The sequence below is a fragment of the Pteropus alecto genome, unplaced genomic scaffold, assembly GCF_000325575.1.
Source record: "Pteropus alecto unplaced genomic scaffold, ASM32557v1 scaffold98, whole genome shotgun sequence".
Classification (NCBI taxonomy): Eukaryota; Metazoa; Chordata; class Mammalia; order Chiroptera; family Pteropodidae; genus Pteropus; species Pteropus alecto.
This window is the reverse complement of record NW_006443570.1, coordinates 9,538,962-9,566,594: the sequence shown is the minus strand read 5'-3', so window position 1 is coordinate 9,566,594 and position 27,633 is coordinate 9,538,962. Positions and strand designations below refer to the sequence as shown.

Genomic DNA, 27,633 nt, shown 5'->3' with positions numbered 1-27,633 from the left:
GAGATGGTGAAATTGTTTTTCAATAATTGGATCTAGTGTATAAACCATATGCTTCAAAATATGGAATCTGAGAGGAGAGCAAAATAACAAGTTTCATGGAGGTAAAAAGTGGGAAACCACTGGTTTAGGGGCTCCATGTGGGCTGCAGCGCACCAGGTCACCGTTTGTATTACTTAGGTGCTAAACGAGAAACCGAAAATAAACACGAAATGCAAATCCCACTTAGGAACAGATTCCAATCTCTGTTCAATTGCCTTTTATGTTTATCTAGGAAGACAAATGGCTCAACAGCCAAATGCATTATATTTACATGCTCTGAAAATAGGGAAATTGGTTAGATTTCTCTCTAACTCGGGAGGTGATTCTCTTTAAGTTGGACACACAATTAAGAAGCAGCCTGAGCACAAGGCAGGTGAGGATGGACCCTGGCTGTTCCACAGTGTTGTTTAAGAGAGAGAGACCTGGCATAGTCACATAAACAGCCATGTGTCTACTCCCCCTGGTGAGGCTGGCAGAGCCTGGGAGGGATTCATCTATTGTTTCAAACCTTTAAAAATTTTTTTTGAATGTTATGGGTTTGGCAAAACCCCAGACATACTTTACCAAGTGCTTTTTTCCTTCATTTTTTAATCCCATGTGTATTCCAAATGTAATCCGTATGTTACTGATTCATTTACACTTAACTCATCAAAAATGCTGGTTGGGATGAATTAGTTGATGGATGCCCAAGGAGAAGCATGGTCCCCCTTTAACGTAGATGTTAGGAACCTTTTCCCCACTCCACCCGTTTGCCAAATGTAGTTCAAAGTGAATCAGCATCCCCACCCCCACCAATTTTTAATAACACGAGAAAAGGCTATTTCAAGGAGCACTAAATTTGGGAAAATTCTTCATTCCACTCTCCCTCATTTAAAAATCCTTGTGTATTTTAAGGGAAATCTAATCCATATGCTTCTGATTCATTTACACTTAAATCATTAAAATGTTGTTTTGAACAAGCCACTTGGTGAACGGAAATGAGTATGAGCCTTCTTTTATTATTATTTCTTCAAGTTCTTTTCTGCAAAACAGGAAGTCACATTGGGAAAGTTGAATACCCAAAAGTTTAAATTTGGGATGATAATTCTTAGGCCACCGTGGTTTGGATAAATCTATTTCTGGTTCCCCTCACAAGAAACCCAGTACAGCGCTCTGCTTGGATGTATGCTCCTAATTGCATGTAATCAACTAAATTGCATCGGTGAATAAGTGACTTCCTTTAAGCAATTTGAATGGAGTGTGTGTGAATGTGAAAGTGTGTGTGTGTGTGTGTGTGTGTGTGTGTGTGTGTGTGTGTGTGTGTGTGTGTGTGTGTGTGAATTACTAAATCTTTTGGACTCTAAATATACCTGGCAAGATGGGGCTGAAAAGGAATTGCACGCTGAGAAACAGGGGAGAATCGACATGAAACAATTTACGTATTTGCCACAAGCATTAATAGGAAACACACAGGATATAGTCTTCTTCAATTAATCCTAGTTAAAGGCTAGTTAAGATCACTGAACCAATGTCATCGTGCTCCCTGACAAAGTAGAGGAGCAAATTGTTATCATCTCCTTTACCTCTCTTCTCTGCGATAATAGATGCCAGTGGACTTCGCTCTCTCTCTTTTTTTTTAAAAAAAATCCTTTTTATCTTTCTTTCCTGAATCTCATCGTAAAAATTACTCCGGAAGCACTTAACGACTGCAACCTTTTCATTTTACAGAGGAGAAAACAGAAGTCCAAAAGGTAGTGACAAAACTGGAACTAGGACATAGAAAATTTGACTCCTGAAGTCAAATTGTAGCATAGTGGTTAAAAATGAGGACCTAATTGTGTCTGAATATTCACTCCACTGTTCAGTAGTTGGTGGTTTAGGCCTGTTACTTAACCTTACTGTATCTCTGTTCCTTCAAAACTGGGAATAATAACAGTATCAGTACTGTAAAGCTGTTGTGAAGATTACATGAGCTACTCCATGTAACACTGTCTACATATAATAAGCACTCAACGAATAATTGCTATATGCTTTCTACTCCTCTATAGAGTTACTCTATACTGCTTATACTTCGGAAATTTCATCAGGCCAAAGAGATATGCCTACCATTTTAGGAATAAGAGACCAGTGGTAGCTCCAGTGGGCCAGATAATTTGTTCTGAACTCCTTTCTCTTCACCTGCCCTTTATTCCAAATCCTGCCCAGTGGTGGACAGGCTCCATGTGTACCTAGCTTTGGAGCAGAAAGCACATGGGGTCAGTGCCTTCCCGATGTGGAACGCTGAGCAAAACCCTCACATCCTGTGGGACTGTAAGGGCAAAATGGAGACAACTTAGAGGGAAAAATCATTTTATTAATGTTGCTATTATTTTCACATCTATAGCCTACTGTTGTTGTCTTTAAAATATGATTTTCAAGCCACAGTAGGGCATTATTATTTCTAGTTTGGGCCGTGGACTATGAAGTTCCTAAAAGTTCACCTATTAGGCAAAGTCATTTGAATCTCAGTAGAACTGTGAGATGGGCATTTCATGGCAAATAAAAACACTTTATCATTTTAATAAAATCATCATGTGCAAGTGGACAGAGGCAAGGAGGAGTTAATTCCGTAAGCCCTTATCCAGCTCTTCCGTTTAGAATTCTAAACATCCAGAAGAGAACTTCAGCAGCAACGATCTGCCACAGAAGCGAGTGTTAGTGTCCAGATTTTTTCATAGCTTAGATCGAGGAACGTAGCGAGGTTTTCGGGTAGCATTTGTATAGAGACAAGGTGAGCACTGGCAAAGCACTCTTGGAAGGGAGAGTTGGTGGGGGGCAAGCTGAAGAAGGTCAGGTAACCAGCGCATTTCTGCTTTGGTCCCAGAATCCCCTCTGGGAACTCCGAAGGCTGCTCGAGAAAACCTATGGCAACCTGTTTTCTAGATCCAGGGTGACACATCCTTTGATATTAATTTCTTAAATTGTCCAAAGGAAACTCTGGCTATGCCTGTTTCCATGGTGCCAAACATCTGGATGAAGGTTGGGGGGCAGGAGTCCCTAGAATAGTCCAGTGTCCTCATTTGCTTGAGGCCTAGAGGGTCAGTGACTATGAGTAAATTGGCAAGGTTTCTAAAGAGGCTATCATCCTGGGAGAGAAGCTGGGATTCAAAGCGGAGGGTTTTACACGCTATTGGAAAATGCTCCCACTGTGTCATCTGGGTGTCTGCAGGCGCTGAGCCTGTGGGACTTATCCATTTTTTCCAGTTATGAGCAAGAGAGAGACTCAATGTTTTAGGGCCAGTGAATCAATCAGTCATGTAGCAGGTTGCATTAATGTGGCCCCATTGTCTGTAGCTCCATCTGCAGCCAGAGGCAAGGAACAGAGGAATCCTGAAGGTCCTTATCGGCTCTAGGATTCAAGGTCTCTGACCATTATGAGCCTTCCAGTGCCAGCATTCCTTAGTGGGAAATGACATCTCTATACCAGGACCACAGCCTCATCACCATTATCATTATCATCATCATCATAAACTACTGTCAACATAAAGCTATTGAATACTTACTATATCCAGGCACCAAACCAAGGGCTTTAAGTTATCTTTTCATTATTCTACAATAACACTTTGCAGTCCATACCATCACAATCTCCTTTTTATAAAGCAGTAACCCAAGGTTAACTGAGTTGACCAAGTCACCGAGATAGCAAGTAACGGATCTAGGACTTGACCTCAAAACCTAGGACACCGATCAGTATGTAGTTAGGTAATACAAGGCTAACTTGGATGAATGAATAACTAAACAAATAATTACAAAGGCCCATTCCGACTTGACTCACTTCAGTGACTCTTGGTAATTTTGGAAGATGGTATTGTTTGTCAAAAGAGCTAGACTTAGGTTTGAATTCCAGATTCGTCACTTTCTAGATGTGTGGCCTTAAGTAATTATTTTTCAGCTTAATCTTGTAGGTGTAAAATAGGAATAATATTAACCACTCTGTAGAGTTATTGTTAATGTTCTTTGATATAATACATAACGTGCCTAATTCATGGTTGGTGCTTAATACGTGTTAACACATTCTTTTTAAATATTTTAAACACTGACACTGATAATTGCATGTAGACTAAAACTGTTCTTCGGGGGAAGAAACTATGGGCCAGGTGACAGTCAGCGGAAGCTGGCCTCATTTTCTGCCCTCTTATCTCATTTTTAGAACTTCAGAACGTGAGCTTCCCCTTCTTAGCTCTTTACTCCAGTTCACAGCCACAAACAATTCTCTACCATGAAAAAGCAAACCCCATGAATCCCAGCCTTCTTCTGTAAGGCTAGAGATCTAGAGGAAAGGCCTGGGCTTTGGGAGGCTAAAAGGAATACTACATTGTTCTTATTTTGTACTTTGCAAAAGGAATTACTTCCTTGCAAGCTCACAAATAACGGGTTATAATCAATTCTTCTCTACTGACCAATAAGATGGCTTGACTTGGGTCTTTGAAAATGTTTTCATTCATCTTTTCTAACTCTCCCCAGGCTGTTCTCAGACTAACTCTAGCACTGGCAATGTACATTGCTGGACAATGAAGGAATTTAGAATGGAAATAGCCACTCTTTGGGCAGGTCTCGGCTCATGGCACATTCTTCCTTGAGGCAGAACTATTATCTACTTATTTTTCTCCATATATATTTGCAGTTCTTACATAATAATAATAATTCTCATTATTTGAATATGGAGGCTTAACAAGTAATGAGAAATTATAACCAAGGTACCCACGCATTTGAGACTTGATTGTACTGAATGTCTGAAATTTAACAAGCTGTGTAAAAGTTGTGTGATATACAATAGTCCAGTGAAAAGCTGACCTATTTACAAAGCATGATTGGGTTACACTTACCACACTGATCTTCCTGCTTTGTAAACAGGTTACTTTTTCACTAGGGTAACATATAGATTAAATTTCCATTAAAAAGTAGCCACTTCTAAATTTATACAATTAATTTTGACTTCCTTGGGGGACCAAAGAAAAGGTAGAAATGTACTCTTCTCTTTTTACAAGTCTGTTTCTTACAAGGAGTATCCCCTTCCACGCTGCCTAAGCCTAAACGGAGTAGCGAGTGTCCTCTTCTGGGGCAAATGTCTGTGCTTGGTGGTCTGTGCTCAGAGAGAGCTGAATCCTGCATCCCAGGTGTTTGGAGCTGTGCTGTGACTCAAAAGCAGGAAGCCTTAGAAAACCCAGACTTACTTCCCTCTTCCTCTACCCTATCTGTACCTTAACTAGTGTTCTTCTCAGTATATTCTATAGTTCAGCGCTCAGCAGTCTTTACCAAAACACCATCAACATGGAGCTGGTACAGAAGAGAATCATTCAATCAAATAGCCGTGGTCGAGGGCAGGCTAGAACCCAAGACTTACTTTCCCTGCTGCCTTGTGCCCCCAACCTCACACCCTCCTGTAGGTGTCCATCATCTTTCACTGTTCACTCTTCCTCTCCCTGGCCCTCTCTGATAGCAGTCATTTAAGCTTTAGTGTTAATGGATTTCAGAGGCAGGATCTGGTGGCTGGAGGCAGGATGTACAGAAAGTTGTGAAGGAGCAGCGTCCTCTGTGCCTGAGAGTTGCCATTTATTTGCAGCTAGAGCCACAGGATTGGATTCCTCCCCGTCAGAGCACAGGTCCCCCAGTCTTTTACTGGTCTCCTTCCCCAATATCTCTTCTCCCCACTTCTGGGATATGAAGGACCCGGGGCTCATGCTCTCAGTGTCCTCTCTTTATCTCTGTCTTTGTCTTGTAAGGTTCCACCCCAGAGGCTCTGAGACCAGTGGTCTTGGATCTAGCCTGGACATTGGGCTTTTTTAAAGTCCCCCTGGTGATTCCGACGTGCAGTGGGAATCTCCTTTACGAGGAACCACACAGATGTCATTTCCCCGGGGAAATCAGACTGTGCAGGCTGGAGGAAAACGGATGCTGGAGATGTAGCAGTCCCTCCTCCATGGGGACACGTCCAAGACCCCCAGCGGATGCTGGAAACCACGCATGGTACCAGAACCTCTACCATGTCTTTGCCTACATATACACACCTATGATAAAGTTTAGTTTACAAAATTAGGTGTGGGAAGAAACGAACTAATAATTAATAAAATAGAACAATTATAACAATATATTGTAATAAAAGTTATGTGAACGTGGTCTCTCTCATTCCCTTAAAATATTTTATTATATCAGAGTCACCTTTTTCACTTCAAGGAAGCACTTTATGGCTCCTTTTTGGCATATGCGAATTGCCAGCATCACTACTCTTGTGCTGCGGGGACGCTATTAAGTAAAAGAAATGTTACCTTGAATACAAGCCCTGAGATGCCGCAACAGTTGGTCTGACGACCAGGGAAGCTACTAAGGGACTAATGGGCAGGCAGCATATACAGTGTAGAGACACTGGACGGAGGGACCATTCATGTCCCAGGTGGGATGAAGCAGGACCGCTCGAGATTTCATCACGCTACCCAGAACAGTGTGTAAGTTAACATTTATAAATTGCTTATTTCTGGACTTTTCCCTTTAACTTCAGATCGTGGGTGACTGTGGGAAACAAACTGTGGGAAGCGAACCGTCGGAGCAGGGGGCACCAACGACTGAATAACCAAGGGTAAGGAACGACCTGACCGTCCTGGCTGTGGAGACGGAGTATAATCACTCACGTGAGCTGATTATACTAAACATCCTTGGTGCAACTGTATGTGCTGATGATGTAATAAGAGAACATTTGGTGTTACTTTCACTTGATAGAAACACTAACTTTGCTTCACTGACGCTTGGGCTCCTGTTGGCCACGTAACACTGTCACATAGGCAGAACTTTAAAATTAGTTGAAAACATTCACACCTTGCTCTCTTTTGGGTACTGGAGTGCCTTGAATATTATAAATTACCAATTATTTGCGCTCATGGTGGGCATGAGGCAGTGGTTCAGGAATCCCAATATGCTGAAGAATTATTTTATTTGTTTTGATTGTTCTGAATAATTTTTTGGCTCATGTTCAGGTGAAACATTTTAATTTTCATAATAAACTACCAGTTTGGCGTTAGAAAAATTTTCAAAAATACTGAATATCTTTTCTCCACATTCTTGAAGAATCTCTGACCTTGAATGTTCCCTTATTAAAAACTCAGTTTTAAGAAATAATATTCAATAGGGCCTGCCCAGAAGATGTGAAGATAACATGAAAATGCTCAGAACAGTATGAGCTCATAGTGAGAGCCCAGTCAGGGTAAATCGTTTGTTATTGCTCCAGGCGTCCCAAATGTTACATCTGGAGGAAGCTGTGCCCTCAGTGTGCTGTATGCCTGGACCTCTCATCTAGATGCTTTTACTGTACTGGGCATTGCATTCGTCTGGCCTCCATGAAGAATGGTTTAAAGACCAGCCTGTTGAAATTTACTGTTGAATTGATAGTAGCAATGCATTTTCTGAAGACCCACAGGAGAAATTTCATTGAGGCCAAAGTAGTTGTATTTCTCCTGAGAATCTAGATTTTTTTTAATATAAAAACTTTAATTTTTAAATAATTTTAGGTTCACAGCAAAATTGAGAGGAAAGTACAGAGATTTCCCACATATCCCTTGTCCCCACACATGAAAAGTCTCCCCCTTTATCAATATCAGGCACCAGAGAGGTACATTGGTTACAACTGATGAATCTATATTGACACATCATGATCACCCAAATCCATAGTTTACATTAGGGTTCATTCTTGGTATTGTATATTCTATGGATTTGGACAAATGTATAATGACACGTATCCATCATTACGATATCATACAGAGTTATTTTCACTGCCCTAAAAATCCTTTGTACTTCAACTATTCATCCCTTCTCTCCTCCCATAGTTATCCCTTCTCCCTTCCCTACGTCCTAGCAATCATTGATCTTTTGACTATCTACCTCCATAGTTTTGCCTTTTCCAGTATGTCATACAGAATCATACAGTATGTAGCCTTTTCAGATTCTAGATTGTTTTCTCTGATGCCTACCATGAATTTTGTTTCCTTCTTTACTCGGCTTCTGAGGAGTACAGCATTCATTTGTGACCCATTTTTAGTAACCATGTAGAACCTTATGGACGCATTTAGTTAGGTTACCAAAGTAACCTCTTGTTACACCTAATTTTTTCTTATCTCATCTTTCTTACTCCAGATTCTCTCAATTATTATTTTTGTTTTACTATACTGCATTTATTACAATTTATAAAATAAACTTTGAAGAAGGGGGAGGAAAGCAAACAAGCAAACGAATAAATGCAGTTGGCCTAGAATACATTTAAATGAATTTTTTGCAGATTTACTACCCTAATTTTTTTTTTAGTGAAAAGAACATAACAACAAGAGCTCCATTCTTAGCATCATCAATGATTAGCTGTATAACTTTAGAGAAGCTACTTTATCTCTCAGGCGTTCTGTTTCTCTGCCTGTAAAGAAATGGAAATACATGATTTTTAAAGTCTCTTTCACTGGTGACAACCTTGGATATTGGCATTCTCTGAGCAACCCATAAAGATACTGAATGCCAGATGGAAGCCAGCTTGTGAGCCTATATTCTGTGATTATGCTACAGAGCATACAATTCACAATGGAATATCTGACAGCTAATTGCCTTGAGCCAACTTGGTACCTTCCCCCAAGGATTTTATAATCTAATAGATATTTCTGAAATTCATTCTCAGTATCCCAAAGAGTGGCCATAAGGTAAGCATTTAATACAAATTTATTGAGTAAACAAATGAAGAGATAAGTGAATAAATTAATATATTCTTGAATAGCTTCTCAAATTTTGGATTTTTTCCTTTTAAATAAATGTTATTTTATTTATCAAAACAACATCTATATACATAAAGATTGCTACATACAAGAGTTATTATTTGTTCAGTATAAAGATATTTCTTATTATCTTGCATAATATTTCCAGTTATTTTTCCTAATTAGCACCTAAACATCTAGCTATTGTGTTATGACAATTAAAATTAAATTGTTGCGAAGACTTCATGGTGTGAAAAACTCTTGTTATTTTTATTGGTAGCAACTTTTTAATAAGTAATTCTTTCTTTTGTTTGTGTCTGAGGGGATGCTTCATATCTTTTACTATATAAAGGGGGCTCATAACGCAATACAAGAAGGTATAGACCATTGATTTAGAAACAGATTTGTAACACAACTCCAGTACTTCTTGGCATTCATTTTATAAACTATCTTTACCCGTTGCTTCGTTTTTCTATTTTTAGTTTCTTAATGTTCATATTCTAGGAATCACTTTATGGACCTCCAAGATCTCTTCCTACAGAAGTTAGGAGGGTCAGTTACTTTTTTAAAAATTCTCTTGATAGAATATGCATTTCCATGTTCGCTTTCAAGCTTCATCCTTGGTGGAAGTTAAAACAAATGAGATGAGGTCAAGTGGGTGGTCGTTAACATCAAAACAATAAGTGGAAATGAAAACTGTGCAGTTCTGACATGAATGGTTAATCTGAAAATTTGGACATCAGAAAGAAACCTTTGGTAGGAAGAGATTTACCCTCTGCTAATTGCGAAACAAAAGTCTTAGTCGATATAAATGCAACTAAGTTAAATGTTGGCTTAACTACAATGAAAACTGCCCTAGAAACAGAAGCTTCACACATACAAAAAATCACCCACATATACTTTCTTTCTTTCTTTTTTTACATACACTTTCATAAGATTTCATTTATTACTTAACTTCCTGTGTCACAGGTCATGCTTTTAGGAGCACCTCTTATAAGTTACAGTTGAAACATTATTTTATACTATTGCAGAACCATGCAAAGCTCCCAATTAATGAAATACCAAGTAAACAAATTTGTCTTTATTTGAAAAAAAAATGACTAATATTTTTTATTAGCAAGACTGTATATGGCTCTAATTATAAGAAGCTTTTTTGGGGGGGGGGACAGAGATGAAGTATAAATACATTAATAAATAAAATGATGTGTCAGGTTTAGTTTGCCCTCCAACTTTCCTGCATGAAAAAAAGTGTTCATATTGTTCAAAAGTAATAAAGTTTCAAGTGATAATCAATGATGGCTATACTATTTTAAATATATGATCATACATAATTGTTTATTGTATTTAGAAGGGAAACTCTGGGCTGCATATCATATCGTATTTATACAGTGATCGAAACTGTAAAAGCAGCATTGAGGGGAGGCTAAGCAAGCAGGGCTCCATTCTCTAATCAACTGTTGGCTTGTTGAAGGCAAATAACTCACGAGGGTATGCTTTTCCCCTTTCACTTGAGAATAGCTGTAACATGATGTATAGATCTAGTTTATGTGGCATATTCCAACCAGATGCTTTAAGAAAAGATACTCTGTGGGGAGAGCTGGTATTGATTCACTATTTCAAATAATAATACCTAGGGCACACACTCCTAATCAATTCTGCCATTTTTTTTCATGAGTTGGGACTTAACTTTAAGGGCGTCTGAACTACTGTTTCTATAGATTGTAGTTTGCATGTAAGATGAAACTTATTCACCATGCATTTTGGAACAGGGGAATATAGCAGAGGGTCTGTGGAATGTTGTAAGTAGGTATAGTTCAACACCGCCTGGATTCTAAGTGAAGGGTAAAACTGGGTGCTTTAAAGCCCAAATTTTCAGAGGAAATAAGAGAATGGAAGATTCTCAGGTTGTCATTTCTGCTCCATTTTTATGAGAAAATGGGCCTTTTGTTTGTATGGAGATGGGGGGGCAGGAAGGGGAAGGTAAGCAAGCGGGGCTCCGTGTCCTAACCATTGCTTCAATCATTGTACAAATATATACAGTGAAACTATTTCACAGAATTTTTTTCTTTAGAAAAAATGCTAAAATGGTATAGCAGAAAATCCAGAAGCACTGGAAGCTGCCCCAGTGATTAAATCTCAATAAGTGCAGGGGGACTATTGGCTTTCCATATGGAAAAAAGTGAAATCCCTTTTCTCATTTATCTCTATATGAAAAACCAACAGACCCGCTGCTCTTACTGAACAACCTACCCTTCCTCACCCATGCCTAATCACCTCCTCTTTTATTTACCAGGGCCATCAAGGGTCCCTTTTGGGAATCTGTCTCCTATCCCAGTGTCTATTTGTCTATCCCTGTGATAATATGTACTATCATAATGACTAGCTTTATAAGTCTAGCTATCTGTTCATGGCAAGTTGGCCCAACATTTGTCCTTTTCAGAACTGTCTTGGCTACTTGGGGGCTTTTGTTCTTCCAGGTGGAGTTTAGACTCAATTTGTCATGTTCCATTAATAATCCTGTTGGTATTTTGATTGGATTTCCTTTGAATTTACAGATTAGGAGATAATTCACATTTTTGCAATGTTGAGACGTTTGGTGCATGAACATGATCTATCTGGCCATTCGCCACATCTACTCTGAAGTCTTTCAACAACCTCTGCTTGTGAAATCTCAAAGGTTAGTATGATCTCAGCTACAGGTGAGTTACTTGCTTATGATACCCCGAGCTGTTCTAGCCATACTGTACGTGGCTTGGGAATTTTCAGCTCCACTCCATGCTGTCCCCACCTCGTTGTCTCCCTGCCCGCCTTGCTCCTAGTCTCCCCAGTGGGACTGAGCTGCACCGTCCACAGTGTTGACCTGCTTGATAGTGCATCTTTCTGCACTCCCCTCTGTGATGCACTTTCTCGCTCTCACTCATGTTTCCTGTGATCGCCTCCTTGTGAACCATGTGTGCTTTCATCCTTGCCGCGGGGTCTGCTTCTGGGAAATCCTTGACAGGTATTAAATAGACTTCCAAGCCAAATGCAATAAAATCTAATTCACAGAACCTAAAAGCAAGAAAACTCCACTTGATTTTAATTCTAGTTCTGCCATTTTCTAGTTACATGTGATCTTGGGCAGAAACTTCATAACTGACCTTTAATTTCTTCAGTAAAATGCTGAAACAATCCCATTCTGAATGTTATTAATAAGATTAAATCAAGTAATTAGGAAAATACATGTATATAAAATGCCTGACAAATAATTAATACTCAATAACAGTAAATGGTAATAACTACTATTATGTAGCTAGTGTATAACTACTATTATGTAGCTAGTGTATAACTGAAATATTTACTCTAGCCTTTCCTTACCTAAGGTTGATAGTCTAAGGTATAAAATATTTGTGGGAAATTTGTGTTTTATTCCCAATACCTGTGGTGCTCAACTTTTATAAGTTTAACTTTCAAATGACCTGCATTTTTGTATATTATATACAAAAATCCCTAAATTTCCTTTCCTGTACCAAATTCAGACCTGGGCCTCAGCTTACCAAAGAGCCGATTCAAGTTTTCTTTATGTGGTGCTGTTTGCCAATGAGTTTCAGCAGCAGTGCTGTGGTTGTCTGCAAAGCAGCGTTTATTTGTCAATTATCTGAGTAGTTTATTGTATTTTCTCTTGGAATTTTATAAACATGAACCGAAAATGGAAAACAGATATGATTCTAGTGATAAGCATAGATTTAAGAAGGAAAGCATTCTACACGCTGAAACTAGCAGATCTTTAACCTTGGTTTGATGTTCTATTGACTTAAGCTGGTTTAACTGTATATTCTAAGGTGAAGAAAATTAAACAGAACTCTGGAATGAGTAATTGACACTTGAAGCTTATGCCTAAAAGGCAAGGTGTAAGCAGGCTTTTATAATATTAAGTTTTACTAATGGAAGCGTCATTATAATATATATGACTATCTTTCAACATTCATGTGTTAGACTTTAGCGTAATGTTTAGTGATGTATACACACCAATAGGAAGCTGCCTGCACTTCTCAAAAGTCTAATTGAAAATGGGAATTTCCTCTGCTTCTTTATGGAATTATGACAACTCACATGGTGACGCTGATCACGTCAGCTAAATTGAAGTTCTGATTAGCAATTCCTCATTTTGGTTCATAAAAATTGTAACATTTATTTTTAATTAACTACTTGTGTAGTAGTTCTCCAAAGCATGAGCTCCACCAACATAAAAATACAAAAGAAATTTGTAAAGAAAATAATAAGTTCTCCAAAGCATGAGCTCCACCAACATAAAAATACAAAAGAAATTTGTAAAGAAAATAATAAGAAAGCAAATAGGTCCAACAAACATGGCCGGGCAACTTTGTAACTTGAACCGCAGCCAGTAACTTGGGCTACAAATGTGGGTCAGGGGCTGACTGATGCTATTATGTCTCTGTAGGAATTTGATCCCTTTGAAATTAGTTTCTTGGAGGTAGAACAGATAAAAGGTCTCAGTTCAACCTTCCCTGGAGCCTCTGCCCATGATGCTGTGAATGAGATAAGTTTGCTCCAAACACACAAGTTAGGAAGCAGACCCCTATCTGGGCTGCCTGTATTCCAAGTAATATTTCCAAAGCAGTTTGGGAATCACCTTGCAAGCACTACTGATTTTTCCTTCTTCTGATTGGAGGTGATGGTGGTGGTGTGGAAAATAGAAAGGAACAACACTGATCGCAATTCCTCTTTTGGGATGAATAATATATTCTTCTTACCAAATGATGCTATGTTGACAGGCAGGACCATTTTAACCTGATTCAGGGGAAGAGACTTGTCTGCTTTGTTCTGTCTGGCCTTTAGCAGGTCAATGCTGTCTGGCTTCTTTTTTAAGAAATTGCAACACAGCTCTCTCATTAAAAGAAACCATAAAAAATGACTTAGTGCTGTAGCAAAACTACATAAACCAGTTAGCTAGCACGGCTCTTACAGGTTTGGTTGAAATTTCAGAATAAAAGTAGGATTCTCCAGTTTTCGTAGAGAAGTGCTTTTCTCTTGATAGTGCCTCTTAGCCCGCACTCCTATTTAGTTTTCATTTAATTGACATAATTGAAAAGGACTTGGATGTGTTCTCCTTTAAAACACTATAAATAAAGTGACTTCTCTTGTATGCGGATAAAATGGTATTGCTTTAAGTGTTCGCTATCAGTTTTAACACGTTACTGACAAAATTTAAGTATCACAATAGAGTCATAGTCCATACGGATTTAGGTTTTAAAGCTGACATGTAAAAGTTACTAACTGTCAAAATTACCAGTGAAAATTCATCAAGTCACCCATAAACTACACTATGGACTCATCTTTTAATAAGTCCACAACAACCAATGTAGCAGGAAAGGTCACTATTTAGTAAAGTAGTTATCTCGTGTTTAGGTGCCATGATGTTAAAAAAAAAAAAAAATGGCTCTTTAGATACTAGAATCACTCTCCACTTGATGAGACCTTTACCCATTAGAGTCATAAAGTGCATGAAATCAGTGACCTAAGGGCCCAGCGGCTTCAGGTCTCCCGATGACTCTTGTGCCTGGCAAAGGCTCAACGAGTGGGAAGGTGGGGAATGTTTCGCAAATGATCGAGCTGTTATTTTATTTTGCTTTTTGCTGAATATTATACAGTTAAATTTGCAGATTGCAAAAAAAAAATGGATCATTGAGAATTTAAAATACAAATAGTTCCTTTTTGAAACTATACCCAGCAAATTTCAAGAGGCTACAGACAAGTAAACAGTTAGCAAATGTTTGGTAATTCAGATATTTGGGAATCTTAGGGAGCTTGATCTCTTTACTCTTCACTCCCTGCCGGTTCTCTTGTCAGAACTATAGATCTAACCATTCTACTTAGGTCCTCTGGACCCAGAAATGTTCCTGGTGGCTGCATGCAGTTGGCTTGCATTCATGAAATGACTCAGCATCTGATTTAGGTATAACCCTCCCCACCCCACCCCACCCCAAAATAATCACTACTCACTCATTCAGCTTTTTCAGGACCTGGTATTGAAAAAGCTTCTCAGAGCCAAGTAATTCCATTTTGCCCTTAGGCTGCTGGGCCCTAAGGGTTTGGGAGCTCTCATGATGCGATGACTTAGAGTCATTGAGAGAGTCTTCGCTGGGCACATGACTTTGGGTGCCAAGCACACGAACCAGGAAAAATGATTAAAGGTGATCTCTCTTCAGTTTGGGGCACAAGTTATGGAAGAAGGTATTACTCTTTTCCATCTTCACCTCGATGCCTCCACTGGAATACGATGAGCTCCTTAAGTACACGGGGATTGTCCGTTTTTATTAACATATCGTATCTTCAACTAGCATACCTAATGCCGTGTCTGACAAATAGTACACGTTTGATACACACTTTAAAAACGAATATGTGGACGTGTAGAGATTATGAGTGGAGAAGGAGAGCCGATCGTGTGCACTGTAGTTTAAGTCGCCATTCCATTCCTGCCGCACTGCCATGTTACGTGTGTGCCACTCAGAACCCCCTTCCAAACAGCATTTCCCTTCCTGCTTTCTTAGCTTCCACCTCCGCCCCATTCCCGATCTTTCAGGATGGCTTACGGCTGAACTCTGGGGCCAAGTGACTTCACCACAGTACGATGAAGTTTCTTTGGACTGAAAATATAGTCAAGGGCACTGAAGTACAGAACATGATAATTATATAGGTTTTCAGTTTTAATTAAAAAAACACATAATGTTCTTCAAATACCCTTATATGTAATTGGAGATTAAAACTATAATTCCAGATTTAAGATTTATATATGTATGTATAATCCCTTAACTATAATCAGTCAGTCTATACACCTGAGAGCTTCTTGAGGCATCTATCAAGTTCTAGTAAGCCACATCCAAATAACAACATACTTTCTAATCTTTGTCCAACTATATCAGAGAGTATGTCACCTCGGATCAGGATGTGTCCCTATTTTGCCACTGTTGTGGTCCTTCTCACAGTACTGGATCCTCTTTTTTTCCTGTCTTTTAGTGGATGAGTGCCCAAATGGTGACATTAACTCACTGTATGATCCCTTCCAGTTAATTTGGATTGTCTTATTGGCCCTCAGCCTCCTTGTTTGAGCTTTGCATCTTATTAGCCTCATTCCCATTGCCACAAAGTATCTGGCTAAGAACTTGACCTCATTCACTGGACACCAGCATTCATGTCCTGTCCTTGCTCACTGACCTCTTAGCTTTGAATCTCTGCTGTCTGAATCACTTAGATTCTGGAAGATGGTCATTTGAGTCTGTTCCATCTGAATCTGACGCAATAGCGTTTAGAGGAAAAAAGATAAAATGAGAAAGGTTCAGCTGGTTACCATCCATCAAGTTTGGAGGTCTGGTTGCAAAACTCCCAAGATAGGTTCATAATGATTATCAGTTATACTAGCACTTTCCAATGTTTGGCTCCTTTCATTCAACATTGTTTGAGATTTATTCATGTGGTTGCGTGTGGTTGTAGACTCTACATTCTCATTGCTGTATACTATTTCGCTGTGTATACATCGCAATGCATTTGTGTTGGGTATGTACATCAGAATGAAACTGCTAAATTCTAGTGTATGCGTATGTTCATTTGTAGTAGATAATGCCAGTTTTCCGAAGTCATTGTACCAAATGTCTCATCTACCAGCAATGCATGCAAATGCGGTCGCTCTACATCCTTACCAGCACTCGGTATTTTCTGTCTCTTGTTATAGTTATTTGGCGGATGTCATTCTCTTATCTTTATTTCGATCCAAGTATCTGGGGGTATATGATAGAATTTCCTTGGAGGTACTGTAAACTGGTATCTCTTCATGATCTGGCAGTTAGCTTTTATGGTGTCTTTTATATAGCATTGAGTCTCTCTCTCGGTCTGCCTCTCTCCTTTTAAAAGACAACATGCTTCGTAAATCAGGAATAAAGGTACTTTAGTCATGTTAAGATTATTTTAGCCTTAAAATTAAATTAACACGAAGACACAATAATCTGGTGCTTCTTTTTAAAATTAACTCTAAAATAATAAATAGACTGAATTCTAAACCATACTCTAGCTCTGAGACTTTAAAGATCACACTGTACCAACAAATTGTTCTATAATTTCTATAACAGCCATTGATGAAAAACAATAATAGCTGACCTTAAAGCAACCTCTATGTTTGCTTTGATGCCTTAAAATCCACTTTAACTCCACTGTAGGGTAAAGACTACTCAGTCCTACATGCACAGTGGCCCTGGTTTCATGTGTGTAATGATGGGCATAAACAAGAGAAATATAGGATATATATATTCACTATCTTCATGGGTCTTTCAGAACTGGGAAAACATGATTAATCCACATGTAAAAAACAGAGACTAATGAGTATATATTCAATTATTAAATAGGATGCTCTTATTATAATTGCTAGAGTCATTAATAATATTATTACACTGTATTGTAAATTTTTGTTTGTTTCCCATTCTAGACATAAATTTCATGAAGTGGAGACTGCACCAATCTCCTATAGTACTGTATTTTCAATGCTAGTATACAGCCTGTAAAATACAGCATTTAATAAATATTTATGGATTAAATTGATAAAAGACAAAAAACATGAGTTAGAATAAGTAGCCAGGGAAAATGATTAAAATTTAGGTAGACAGAAAAGAAAAGGAGGGTTCTCTGGGCAGAGAGCTTGTACCAGCTTTATACTAGTATTTCCTTTTATTGTTATATTCCTATGTACTTTTTATAATTCACATAATTATCTTACTTCATTCCCTCAGAAACCCATATACATTTATGGGATGCAATGAAATAAATCAAGTATTCAAAAGATATAGCTTTGTTCACAATTAACAAATAAAATAGAAAAACAAAGAGATAAGTGGAGGGGTGAAGCCCTCCATCTGAGCTTCAGACTGGAATCAGGACAAGGAAGGACTAGAATCAGAGATGGCTAGGAGGTCAGCACCTGTAGTTTACTGGGGATTCCAAATGCTTGATATCAAGTGGGAATCTGAAGCTAGCCTCACTGCTTAAAATCAGGAGGTAACATGGGTCTTCCCAGCGTGTCAAAGGAGGAACAAAAAGGTTGCCCAGGAGTACAATTGTGGCCTAGGGAGGCTGGAGAACACACTCAGCTTTGTAAACAGTAACTGAGCCAAATGTCTCTGCTTGGGGGCTTGGACCTTGTGTATTCCAATATCACCATGGAGCAGGAGCATAAGTCCTTGTTAAAGATTTGGCTGGACTGGGAGTTCTGGGTGGGGGGCTAAGTAGAGGCAACAGTAAAACCTTTAGATAAAGAGGGATGAAGAGAGTAGGATGGAAGAAGGGAGAGAAGTAGAGGAAAGTCTCAAATAAAAATAAATGGACATTAAAGCACAAGGAAACTCAATGCAAGACACATGTAAAGAAGAAAGTAATGACAAAAAAGAGAAAACTATAGGGCATTCTCCTAAGTGAACATAAATGAAAAAATTTAAATAGAATATTTGCAAATTGAATGTCAATGTATTTTTAAAGGCCACTATAGAGCAGAGTATGTCAGGAATGCAATGATGGTTCAACATCAGAAAATCTATGAATATAACGTATCATGCAAATAGAGTAAAGGAATACAACCATATTCTTATCTCAATAGATGCAAAAAAAAAATACTTGATAAATTTTAACACACGATCTTTTTTTCTTTTCTTTCTTTCTTTCTTTCTTTTTTAAAGCCATTAGCTACAGATAATGGAACCAGATGTTTCCAACTGAGAATCTCCATTCACATGCTGGCTGGTGGCCTACCAAGTTACAAAGACCTGAGCCATGTGGGTTTATGAAACTGGTGTTTGGAATTGATGTGGAGTCCCCAAGTGGGAAGTGGAGCTAAAACGTCCTCTCCTTAATGTCTGTGCTTGCCATTTTCGGCCACATGCAATCTGAGGAGTAGATGCACCTGGTGTACAGAAGTAAAAGACATCATGAAGCCCCGGAGAGGAGAGCATCCCTGGTTCTTGATATCCCACCATTTGTGATGGAGATTTACAATTCAAATTAGTGTAAAGTCCAACCAAACTTTATTTCCTGTTTATGGATTTCATTAAATGAAATCTCCACTCTCTTTTAACTTGAGCTTCTGACTTTGTCTTCTAAAAACTTGTTTGGAAAAGATATGATGATAGAATCTTTAAGTTATTAATACTAAAGGTGAAAGGCTTCTGAAGACTTAAGAGATAGTTTTTGATCTTTGGTAAGACTCTAAAATAGATTTTAAAAATAATTTGTAACTTGGGAAAAAATTAACTTGTAAACATTCGCAGCTGTACTCCCATCTCTTCCTCCCACTTCTTCCTACTGCTATCTAAAGATGAAGGGCCAGTGTTACACCACAGATGGCTTGTACCAGTTTGCAAGGGGAAATTGTTAGATTTTCAGGAATTCGTTAGCTATTCGTTAAATACAGCCATTCTTAAAAAGCGAATTACATAAACTTACAATGAAATACCTTGCATTAAAAACAAAGGAAAAAATACTTAAATACTTAAAATTCATCACTTGTTCTACAACATTTTATTGTTACCTATGCGTCTGAGATTGTTTGCATCTACTGTATCCGTAGGGTGGAAATGCCATATAAAATTACTACACATCCCTTGCTAATTCCATGTTCAGTGATATCATGTTGGTTGCTTGAAACGCCCATGGTAGAAGTATCTACATCACATAAATCAATAAACATTAAAAAATCAAGGCTTGATTTATTATCTTGTTGATTGTCTGGATTTGAAAAAGTGACGTAGCAAAAATGAATGTTGCGTCCATAGCTGTTATATTGCAAATAGTACAGAAACTTGAGGAAATAGTTCATAGAATTAAAAAACTATTATCTAACTTAGTAAAGAAGTTGTTCATGTTATCGGTGAATGAGTGGATCTGTCCCATACATCTTTGCTGCTTTACTTTTGTCTTACTCATTAATATAAATAAAAATATCAACCATGTTTATATGTAAACTACATTTACTCATCAGTGGCTAGAGATATAGGAGTTCAGCAAAAATCAGTGAAAGCATTCTATGAGTTGGCTATATGAAATTTACAAGAAATGGTATTATATATTTTATTATTTATAAATTTATGCTATACCATTATATCAGTAAAATTTACAATAAATACATATGTGTGTGTGTGTATATATATATATATATATATACACACATACATATACAAAAATAAATAAATGCATATATATGTATTTATTTATTTTTTCCTACAAGTAACCTGGAAGGGCCACATTGAAATTACCTGGGAGATAAAACTGTGGGAGACAGAAGATAATAGACTAGGAATTTATTAATCCTGGAGAAATAGGAATGATTAGGAGACGAGAAGCGAGGAACAAAGCAACACAAGCTAGGATTTTGTTATATACAGCAGGAGAAAGAGAGAGAGGCAAGATTTTTTAGTGGCTACAAGAGAAAATCGTTTGTATATTTTGCTATGAAATGTAATATAATTCCTTTCTGAGAGACTTTAGTAAAAATTTACATTGCTTTCACCTCTTTAAATGTTTGTATTTCTTTCGAATGCATACCTAAACTTAGATGGGCCATGAAGCAGTTGAATTATATTTAAGTTACATAAGCATTTTGGTAAAATTATATATTACTTGGAGTCAATATTGGCTCACTATGAAGAAATTTTGCCAAACTTGCCTTTGTTCTTCTTAGGATAGGGTAGTTACCCTAGCATATCTTGAGAATAATAATAAAAACAGCAACAATACAACTATCATGACTATTAATTATTGTTTTTATATTATTGGTAGCTGTTCTGTATTCTTTACATGGATTAATTCACTTAATCATTACAACAACCTTATGAGGCAGGTACAAATCATTTAATATCATCGTTTTACATATCAGGAAACAGACCCAGAGAAGTGGAGCAAATTGCTCTAAAGCCCATAGCTAGCAAAGTCTAGCAAGATTAGAATCCAGGCAATCTAGCTCTAAAGGTTGCACTGTTATTGTGTTAACGGTGCTAATACCACAAAATTGCCAAGCATTAGCAATAGGGTGTAACAGTCATCTTGTTCTTAGTTTCTAAGAACTAATATCACTGATTTCACTGACGTCAATCTAAATAAAGATAGCTCTCTGTCACGGTGTTGGAAAGCTGTCTGTATCTGATTTCATTAACCGATTTCATAAAAGCATTTATTGAGCATCTGGTTGTTCAACAGAATGTCACAGGCATTTCATGAGAGACAAAGATGAATAAAACATGATTCTACCTTTGAGGAGCTTAAAATACAGAGATTCACTGTTTTTTATCAATCTCTTGAATGAAGTCAGGAGGTGAATCAAATATGTCATAAAACTGGGACAGGATTTAAAATAATTCACATTCAACAAGCTCCTAATGGTTTTCACTAATATCCTGAAACTAATGAGTGTCACAGGGATGAATGTAAAGGTTTATGCTGTATTCAAAACCACGTGTATAAACATAGGACTGGGAAAAAAAATCTGCTTTTATAGCAGCTTTTCTATAATGTATCTAGAGGTTTTAGGATTATCCTCGGTACTGAAGTGTTATTAAAATTTGTGACGTGCTCTTAGGTGATAGTAATGGAAATAACATTTCCAGAACGGAGCTTCGTGTTTTTCTCGGGGAGCTCTACAGCAGTCAGCTGCCTTGGCTGTATTCTTTTCAGTTCCGGCTGTAACATTTTAGGAGGGACATTAAAAAATGTGACGGGGACAAATGGAAAAGAATAGCTAAACCAAGTCATATGAAGAATGGCCTGGAGAAGGAAGACTCAGAGAGTATATGGGATCAGATTCCAAAATATTTGGAGGGTTGTCATGTGTTAGAAGGATTCAACTTCTGAGCTGCTCCAGAAGGTAAAACCAACACAAACCACCTGAAGGTTATCTCAGGTTAGCAAAAGAAAGTTCAAAGTGTTGAACTATTAAAAATTGGATTGGGCTTCCATGGGCTACAGAAAGGGATCCTAGAGGGGGTGTTGTGAGGAGGATGGTTTGGAGTGGGCTGTTGAACTGCCTCATATTGAAAGCATCTTCTAAAATTAAAACCCCATGATTTATAATGGCATAACACAAGCAATTCCCTTAATCTTCAAAATACACACAGAGGAAGATCATATTTTCCCTAAACATGTGAAAACTATACAATTAACACGAGTAGCAATTATCTTGATATTCCTTGTAGAAGCAAAAGAAATGGTGCATTTAGGTCATGAAAAGAGAAGAAAGAAGTGGCCTGTGCAATTGCCTTTATGCATAGAAAGCCTGGGAACTATAGGCATAAATCCTGGGAATCTACTCCGTAGAGAACAAGGGACTGTTTTGATATAAAGCACAGAGAATGAATATGAACAGAGAATGAATACAAGGTTTACACTGGATGCAACTTTAAATCCTTCAGCACAATGCCTCACAGCCATAAAAAAGCAAACACAAGTCAGCAAAGCCTTTCCAGAGGTGATGAATAGAAACAGAACAAAGTACTCTTGCCTAGATAAATGCAACATTGGTGCATTGCCTCTGCAGTGCTGGCCACAGACCTCCTTCTGCAAAGAGCATTCAGCCCTGGGGAAGAGGAAGAGAATGCAACAAGAACGAGAGTAAAAATTCTGGTAGGTGGCTCTTCAGGTAATTTACACAAACCAAATTAATGTAATAGGCAAGCGGATACCTAGAGTACTTAGAGAGAAACCCACCAAGGCCAGAAGAAGCCGAAGGGAGCCAGAACAAGAGACTGCTCTAGGCTTTCTGAATATAGGAAAAAGGAAGAAGGAGATTGACATTGCAATCCAGACAAAGCTTGGTGAAGAGTCAACAGTTACGGAGGACAGATCTTCGCCTAGCCGATGAAAGCCTCAGATAAAATCCCAACCGCACCACACAATTTATCAAAAGTTGTTTCTTTCCCACTAACCAACCAGCTTCCACTAATCTCAAGCATTCTTTTTGACTTATTTCATTAACATTTCCTTCTTTTTTTGGAGTGGTCAGAGCCCCAGGGAAATCTCTCTCTCCTCCTCCGCACCCCCACCCCCAACCAGTGGGGCATTGAATGAGAGCCAGAGTGTTGTCTGTGTAAAGAGAAATTGCAAAACCACAAATTGCAGAAAATAGTTACTGCCAAAAATCGAAAGGAACACACAATATCACCATGCCTCTTAAAAAGCAATTGCGCATTTTACAGGCCTCTGGATAATTCAGGTTTGTTTGGCAACTTTCTCACCCATACCACCCAGAAGACAATTCTCTTCCACCAGAGGCAGTGGTCCTAAAAAAAAAAATGTGCGGTTGAAAAGAAATGAAATATGCGGGTTCAATCTTTCCAGGGGCCCGATTTGGCCCAATATAGCCCTATGTTCTTCTATTGTATAGTATTGATTTTAAGGCCCAAAGTTTGCACTCAGAGTCCCAGGGACTCTCACTAAAACAGAGCAAGCCTCCAATAATCTAATAATTCCTTAAACACACAAAATCTTTCTGAAACGTTATCGTCTGTGATTATCGCAACCCTCTGATGGAACAGGAAAAATGTTTTCCTTTTGCCTCCTGCCTCCCTCAATAAAGATATTTAGAAACGGAGAGGTTAACTAACATTCTCAAAATCATACCATTTCTGAGGGAGTGTTGTGGGGCTCACAAATGAGCCCTCTGATTTTGAGTCCTGAGTTCTTTTCCATCACCCGCTCTCTTTCTCCACAGGGGCATATCTATGTCTTCCTGACTTGGCTAAGGCTGTCCTCCATCAGTGGTGCTGCGATTTTACGTGGCCCGTACACATTTCCAAGTCTTTTACTTGGAAAAGCCTCCTGCCATTCACTGCTGATCAAGGCCTGTCTGAATGGAGCGCTGATTAGGTTGTTTTCCATTTGCACTGGTTGTATAATGCAATCATCGTTAGGACATAATGTCAGCTCCAGAGGGGCTGATCTAGTTTGGCTGCCAAAATGAACCCAAGTCACAATTGCCTGGTGATTTTAATGTGTTTCCATAACTTCATGGGTCAGACCAACTTTCTACCAGTTGCTCAGAGATGATATGAACAGGTGTGTAGACCCATTTTGTCTGGATGGTGTAAAATCCTAGTGCAAACTTTCTTCTCAGAATATTTACTAATAAAATAGATCCCCAACCACTTTGTATGTCCTGGAGGAAAAAAATGTGAAAATAAAGCGATCACAAATTCACCCCTCAAAGGTGAAATAGCTGGCCTCCCCTGTGGGCACCCCCTCCCTGCCACCACATCTGGTAGGTACAAGGTGCTTCAACTGAATTTTGGCAAAGAGATCTTGAGGTAATTGTCATGTATGTGTTTATAGTTGCATATATGCATATCATGATTTTACATGTCGCCTTAAACTGCTCTTCATCAAATTTTCATCAGGAACGAATACCAACTGTCTTTTAGTGTTTAAAATTAAATCATTAAAAAGCAGTGGTAAACCTAAATAAGCAGAAACAGTGTGATAATGAGCTACCAAATATGAATATACATGAAAGTAAACACAGGCAGTTTCTCCCAAATGGTTTCTATGTTCAAAAGAAAAAATGCAGTCAAAAGTTAACATTTGTACAAATAAAACGCTCGTGATAATACTGCTCATAAAATCTAACATGACTTTATTGGTAAAAGCTGCTTAAAATATTCATAACATGCAGGTGTCTTGATAATGCAATAAAGACCAAAGCAATATAATACAGAGGTTGACATTTAAAAATATTCCAGTGAATGTGTAATAATTTGACATAAAATCTGAGTGGTTTTAAGGGTGACTATTTCTTGTGCTAAATGTTTGAATATTTGCTGTATAGCACTGGGATCAATTTTTCTAGAGAGAAACAAAAAACATCATCCAGGGAAATCAGTAAAAAGTTTTTCTGAGTTGTTCTTGCAGTTCAGCTGAACATATAGTTTTTTTCTCAGGGACTGAATGTTTCTCAAAAGAGAATTTATTAGAACATGTATAATATGTGTAATTCCAGCGAGACCTTTAGGTTCTCCTGGGTCCAACAGTGTTCAGCAAAATGCTTCAGTGACGGCTGAGATGCATTCTCCATTGCGAACTGTGTATGAGTCGGGAGCTGAGAGTTGATGTACACTCCCTGGCTTACCTGGCTCATCCTTCTACTGTACAGTCGTCATCTCTCGCTTATCTGTAGTGACAAGCAACTCACTACCTTTTAAACTGCTTTTGAGTAACTAGAATCTTTATATTGAATCTAAATTTATCCCAGGTTTTTTGAATTTGAGTATTATCGGTTTTTCCAAAGACATATGGAACTTCACATTTTTTTGAATAAAATCGTTATAAACTTCATTTTATTAAAAAGAAAAAAAAATCATTCTCATCCTAATTCCTGATCATTCCCAATCATTTAGGCAAAACTCTAAAATACTCAGAACTCCCAGGACAGACCTGATATAATTTTATTTAGTCCTTAGAACAGAGGGAGTTTTTAATTTGGGTATGGACCCCTAGGAGTGCCAAGAGTAAAGAAACAATACACGGGAGATTCATTCTAGAAAGAACTCTGATTTACAGAGCGGCCTCAATGCAGTACACACAGGCAGGAATTATTAAGATAACTACCATGCTGTTAACGTGAAACAGTCTGAGACCGTGAGGAATGACTGGGCAAAGAGATATAAATTAGTCCGCCCTGGAGAGAACCTTAATATTCAAATGTTTGGTATCATATGGTTATAATGTCTAAAAGAATACTGCCTACTTTTTTCCTCTGAACTTTTTTTTCTGGCTTTTTAGATGCAATATAAGTCGTAGCCGCAATCAAGTTCAGTCTGCTTCCCAGACGGCTTATAAAATGCTCCACAAAGCTATACAAATCAATCGTGTGAAATGTTAGTTCAAATTGTGGCTGTATTCATTGAGCCAGACTTTCAAAGTGTAACAACGTGAGATGGGAATCTTAAAGATTAGGACATTTTAGAAATTATAGCTGAAAAGTAGATACTATTTCAAGGAGGAAATGTACTTACATTTTGCTGCAAGTGAAACGCCTGTCTTTAAAGAGTAGCCTCTGAAACAAAGAGAGAAAAAGAAAGTGTGTTAAAAAAAAATGTATAGTAACCAATTCAAAATGAAAAAGGCATTGAATTGCCTTTGAAGGTACAGCCACTGACTGAAAAAAATGAGGTCTAGAGATGAAAACATTTATTGGGAAACTTCTTGGAGATACAAGGAGATTTAGCCCAGAAAGAAAACATGTAAGTTCACTGCCATATCTCATTTCATGCTGAACTTCCTGCCCCTGAATATCCTAGAATTTCAAGATCAGTCGATGCTCATTTTGTCTCCCAGGTCTGATCCTGGTGAGAGGAAATAAGAGGAGTCTAGTGCCCAGTTTAATGGCTTAAATTCATCATTCTCTTGCTTCTGGTTTACACTGACTTTGCATCTTGTTCTCTTAGGCTCAGTTCTGACACATTGTTCTATTAAATGAAACTCTTAAAAATTATAATTTTCTCAATTCATGCTTATTGTGATAAGTGGACAAGTTTCTTTTCCAAGAAATAAAGAGCTTTTCTGGGGAGTAGTGGGGGTGGGGAGAGGACTAAAAATGATGCCAGTTTTCTCTTTATTCAACACGGCAGTGAAAGGAGAGAAACGATTAGACTGTGTCTGTGTTTAAAAGGAGTTTGCCAATTGTGCAGGCAATTATTCAGTGTGGCAGCCCACCAGACAATTCAGCTTGCTTCCAAGTCCATTTCTATCAGAAGCAGAGGTTATACCCGAAGGGGTACTTTTCAGGGTAGTAGATTTAACTGAGGCTGTCAGGAAAGTCCCCATGATTGATGTGAACTATCTGCATTCTGAGATTCAGATGGTTCCAGGTCATCTCCAAGACGGAACGCTCAAGTCATGGTGTCCTCAGACCTATGGACAGATCCTGCCAGGCCATCCACGTGCATGTGGATAAATCAGGTCAGTCACTTCAGTGAATAATATTTTTCCAAGTTCTGCCATTTGGCAAATTGCTAGAAATAATGATAGTAGCTATTTCAAAGAATTGTTGTAAGGGTTAAATAAGATAATCCATGTAAAATAGTGGCATAAGGCTGGCTCATAGTGGGGACTTGATAAATGCTTCTTGGTTTTGTTACTGCTATTTTTATGATTATTATCAGAAGGCCAATTTGGAAAACCAAGTAAGAAATGATAAGTCCATGAAATTGGAGCTAGGAAGATAGTGGTGGAGAGATATCTCCATAAGATATCTCTGTTCTTGGCAGTCAAAACCATAACGTTTTCCCAAAATTCTCTCCCAGGCTGCCTTCCTCCAATCTTCACTCTTCTTAGTGCTGAGTATAACTGAGATCAACATCCCACATTGGAAAATCCCTAAACATTTTAGCAAGCCACTTTGTTGCTCGCTAAAAGAGATGGCGGCGGGTGGGGCTCCTAGCTTTACAAACTGCTAAATTATTGAACTGCTGGGCCCAGGAAAAAAAGAGACAATTCTTCTTTCAGACTGCTTTACACAAGTTCTTTACTCAATACATTTTTGTCGAGCTGACGTTTTTAGATGGGTCCTATGATGTGACTCAATGTGATGTCACATGCGTCACTGGCTGAAAGAAATTAGGGACATTGCTCTGAGCACCCACCGCCTGACATACTTTTATTTTCCTTCAGCTTTCACCCCTCCAGACAAACATGTGAACTGAAAGTTCCTCTGAAATTGTGTCCCCTTCACCTTCTTTGAGGAATTTGTTGCTAAAAAACAAATTTAGAGTACTCCCACCTCCCAAGAAAAGTTTTTATTACTGCCTCAGATAACAGATTCTTCCTTAGCCATGAAAGT

General features: G+C 38.2%; 1 protein-coding gene across 1 annotated transcript in view; it reads right to left on the bottom strand.

The window, feature by feature from the left end:
• ANKFN1 (ankyrin repeat and fibronectin type III domain containing 1) overlaps positions 1–27,633 on the bottom strand; it is a 330,895-nt gene that overhangs the window by 171,167 nt on the left and 132,095 nt on the right. Inside the window, exon 2 of the mRNA XM_015599115.1 lies at positions 25,808–25,848. Within this exon, the coding sequence (XP_015454601.1) occupies positions 25,808–25,848 (41 nt within the window). The remainder of the gene's footprint in view (positions 1–25,807; positions 25,849–27,633) is intronic.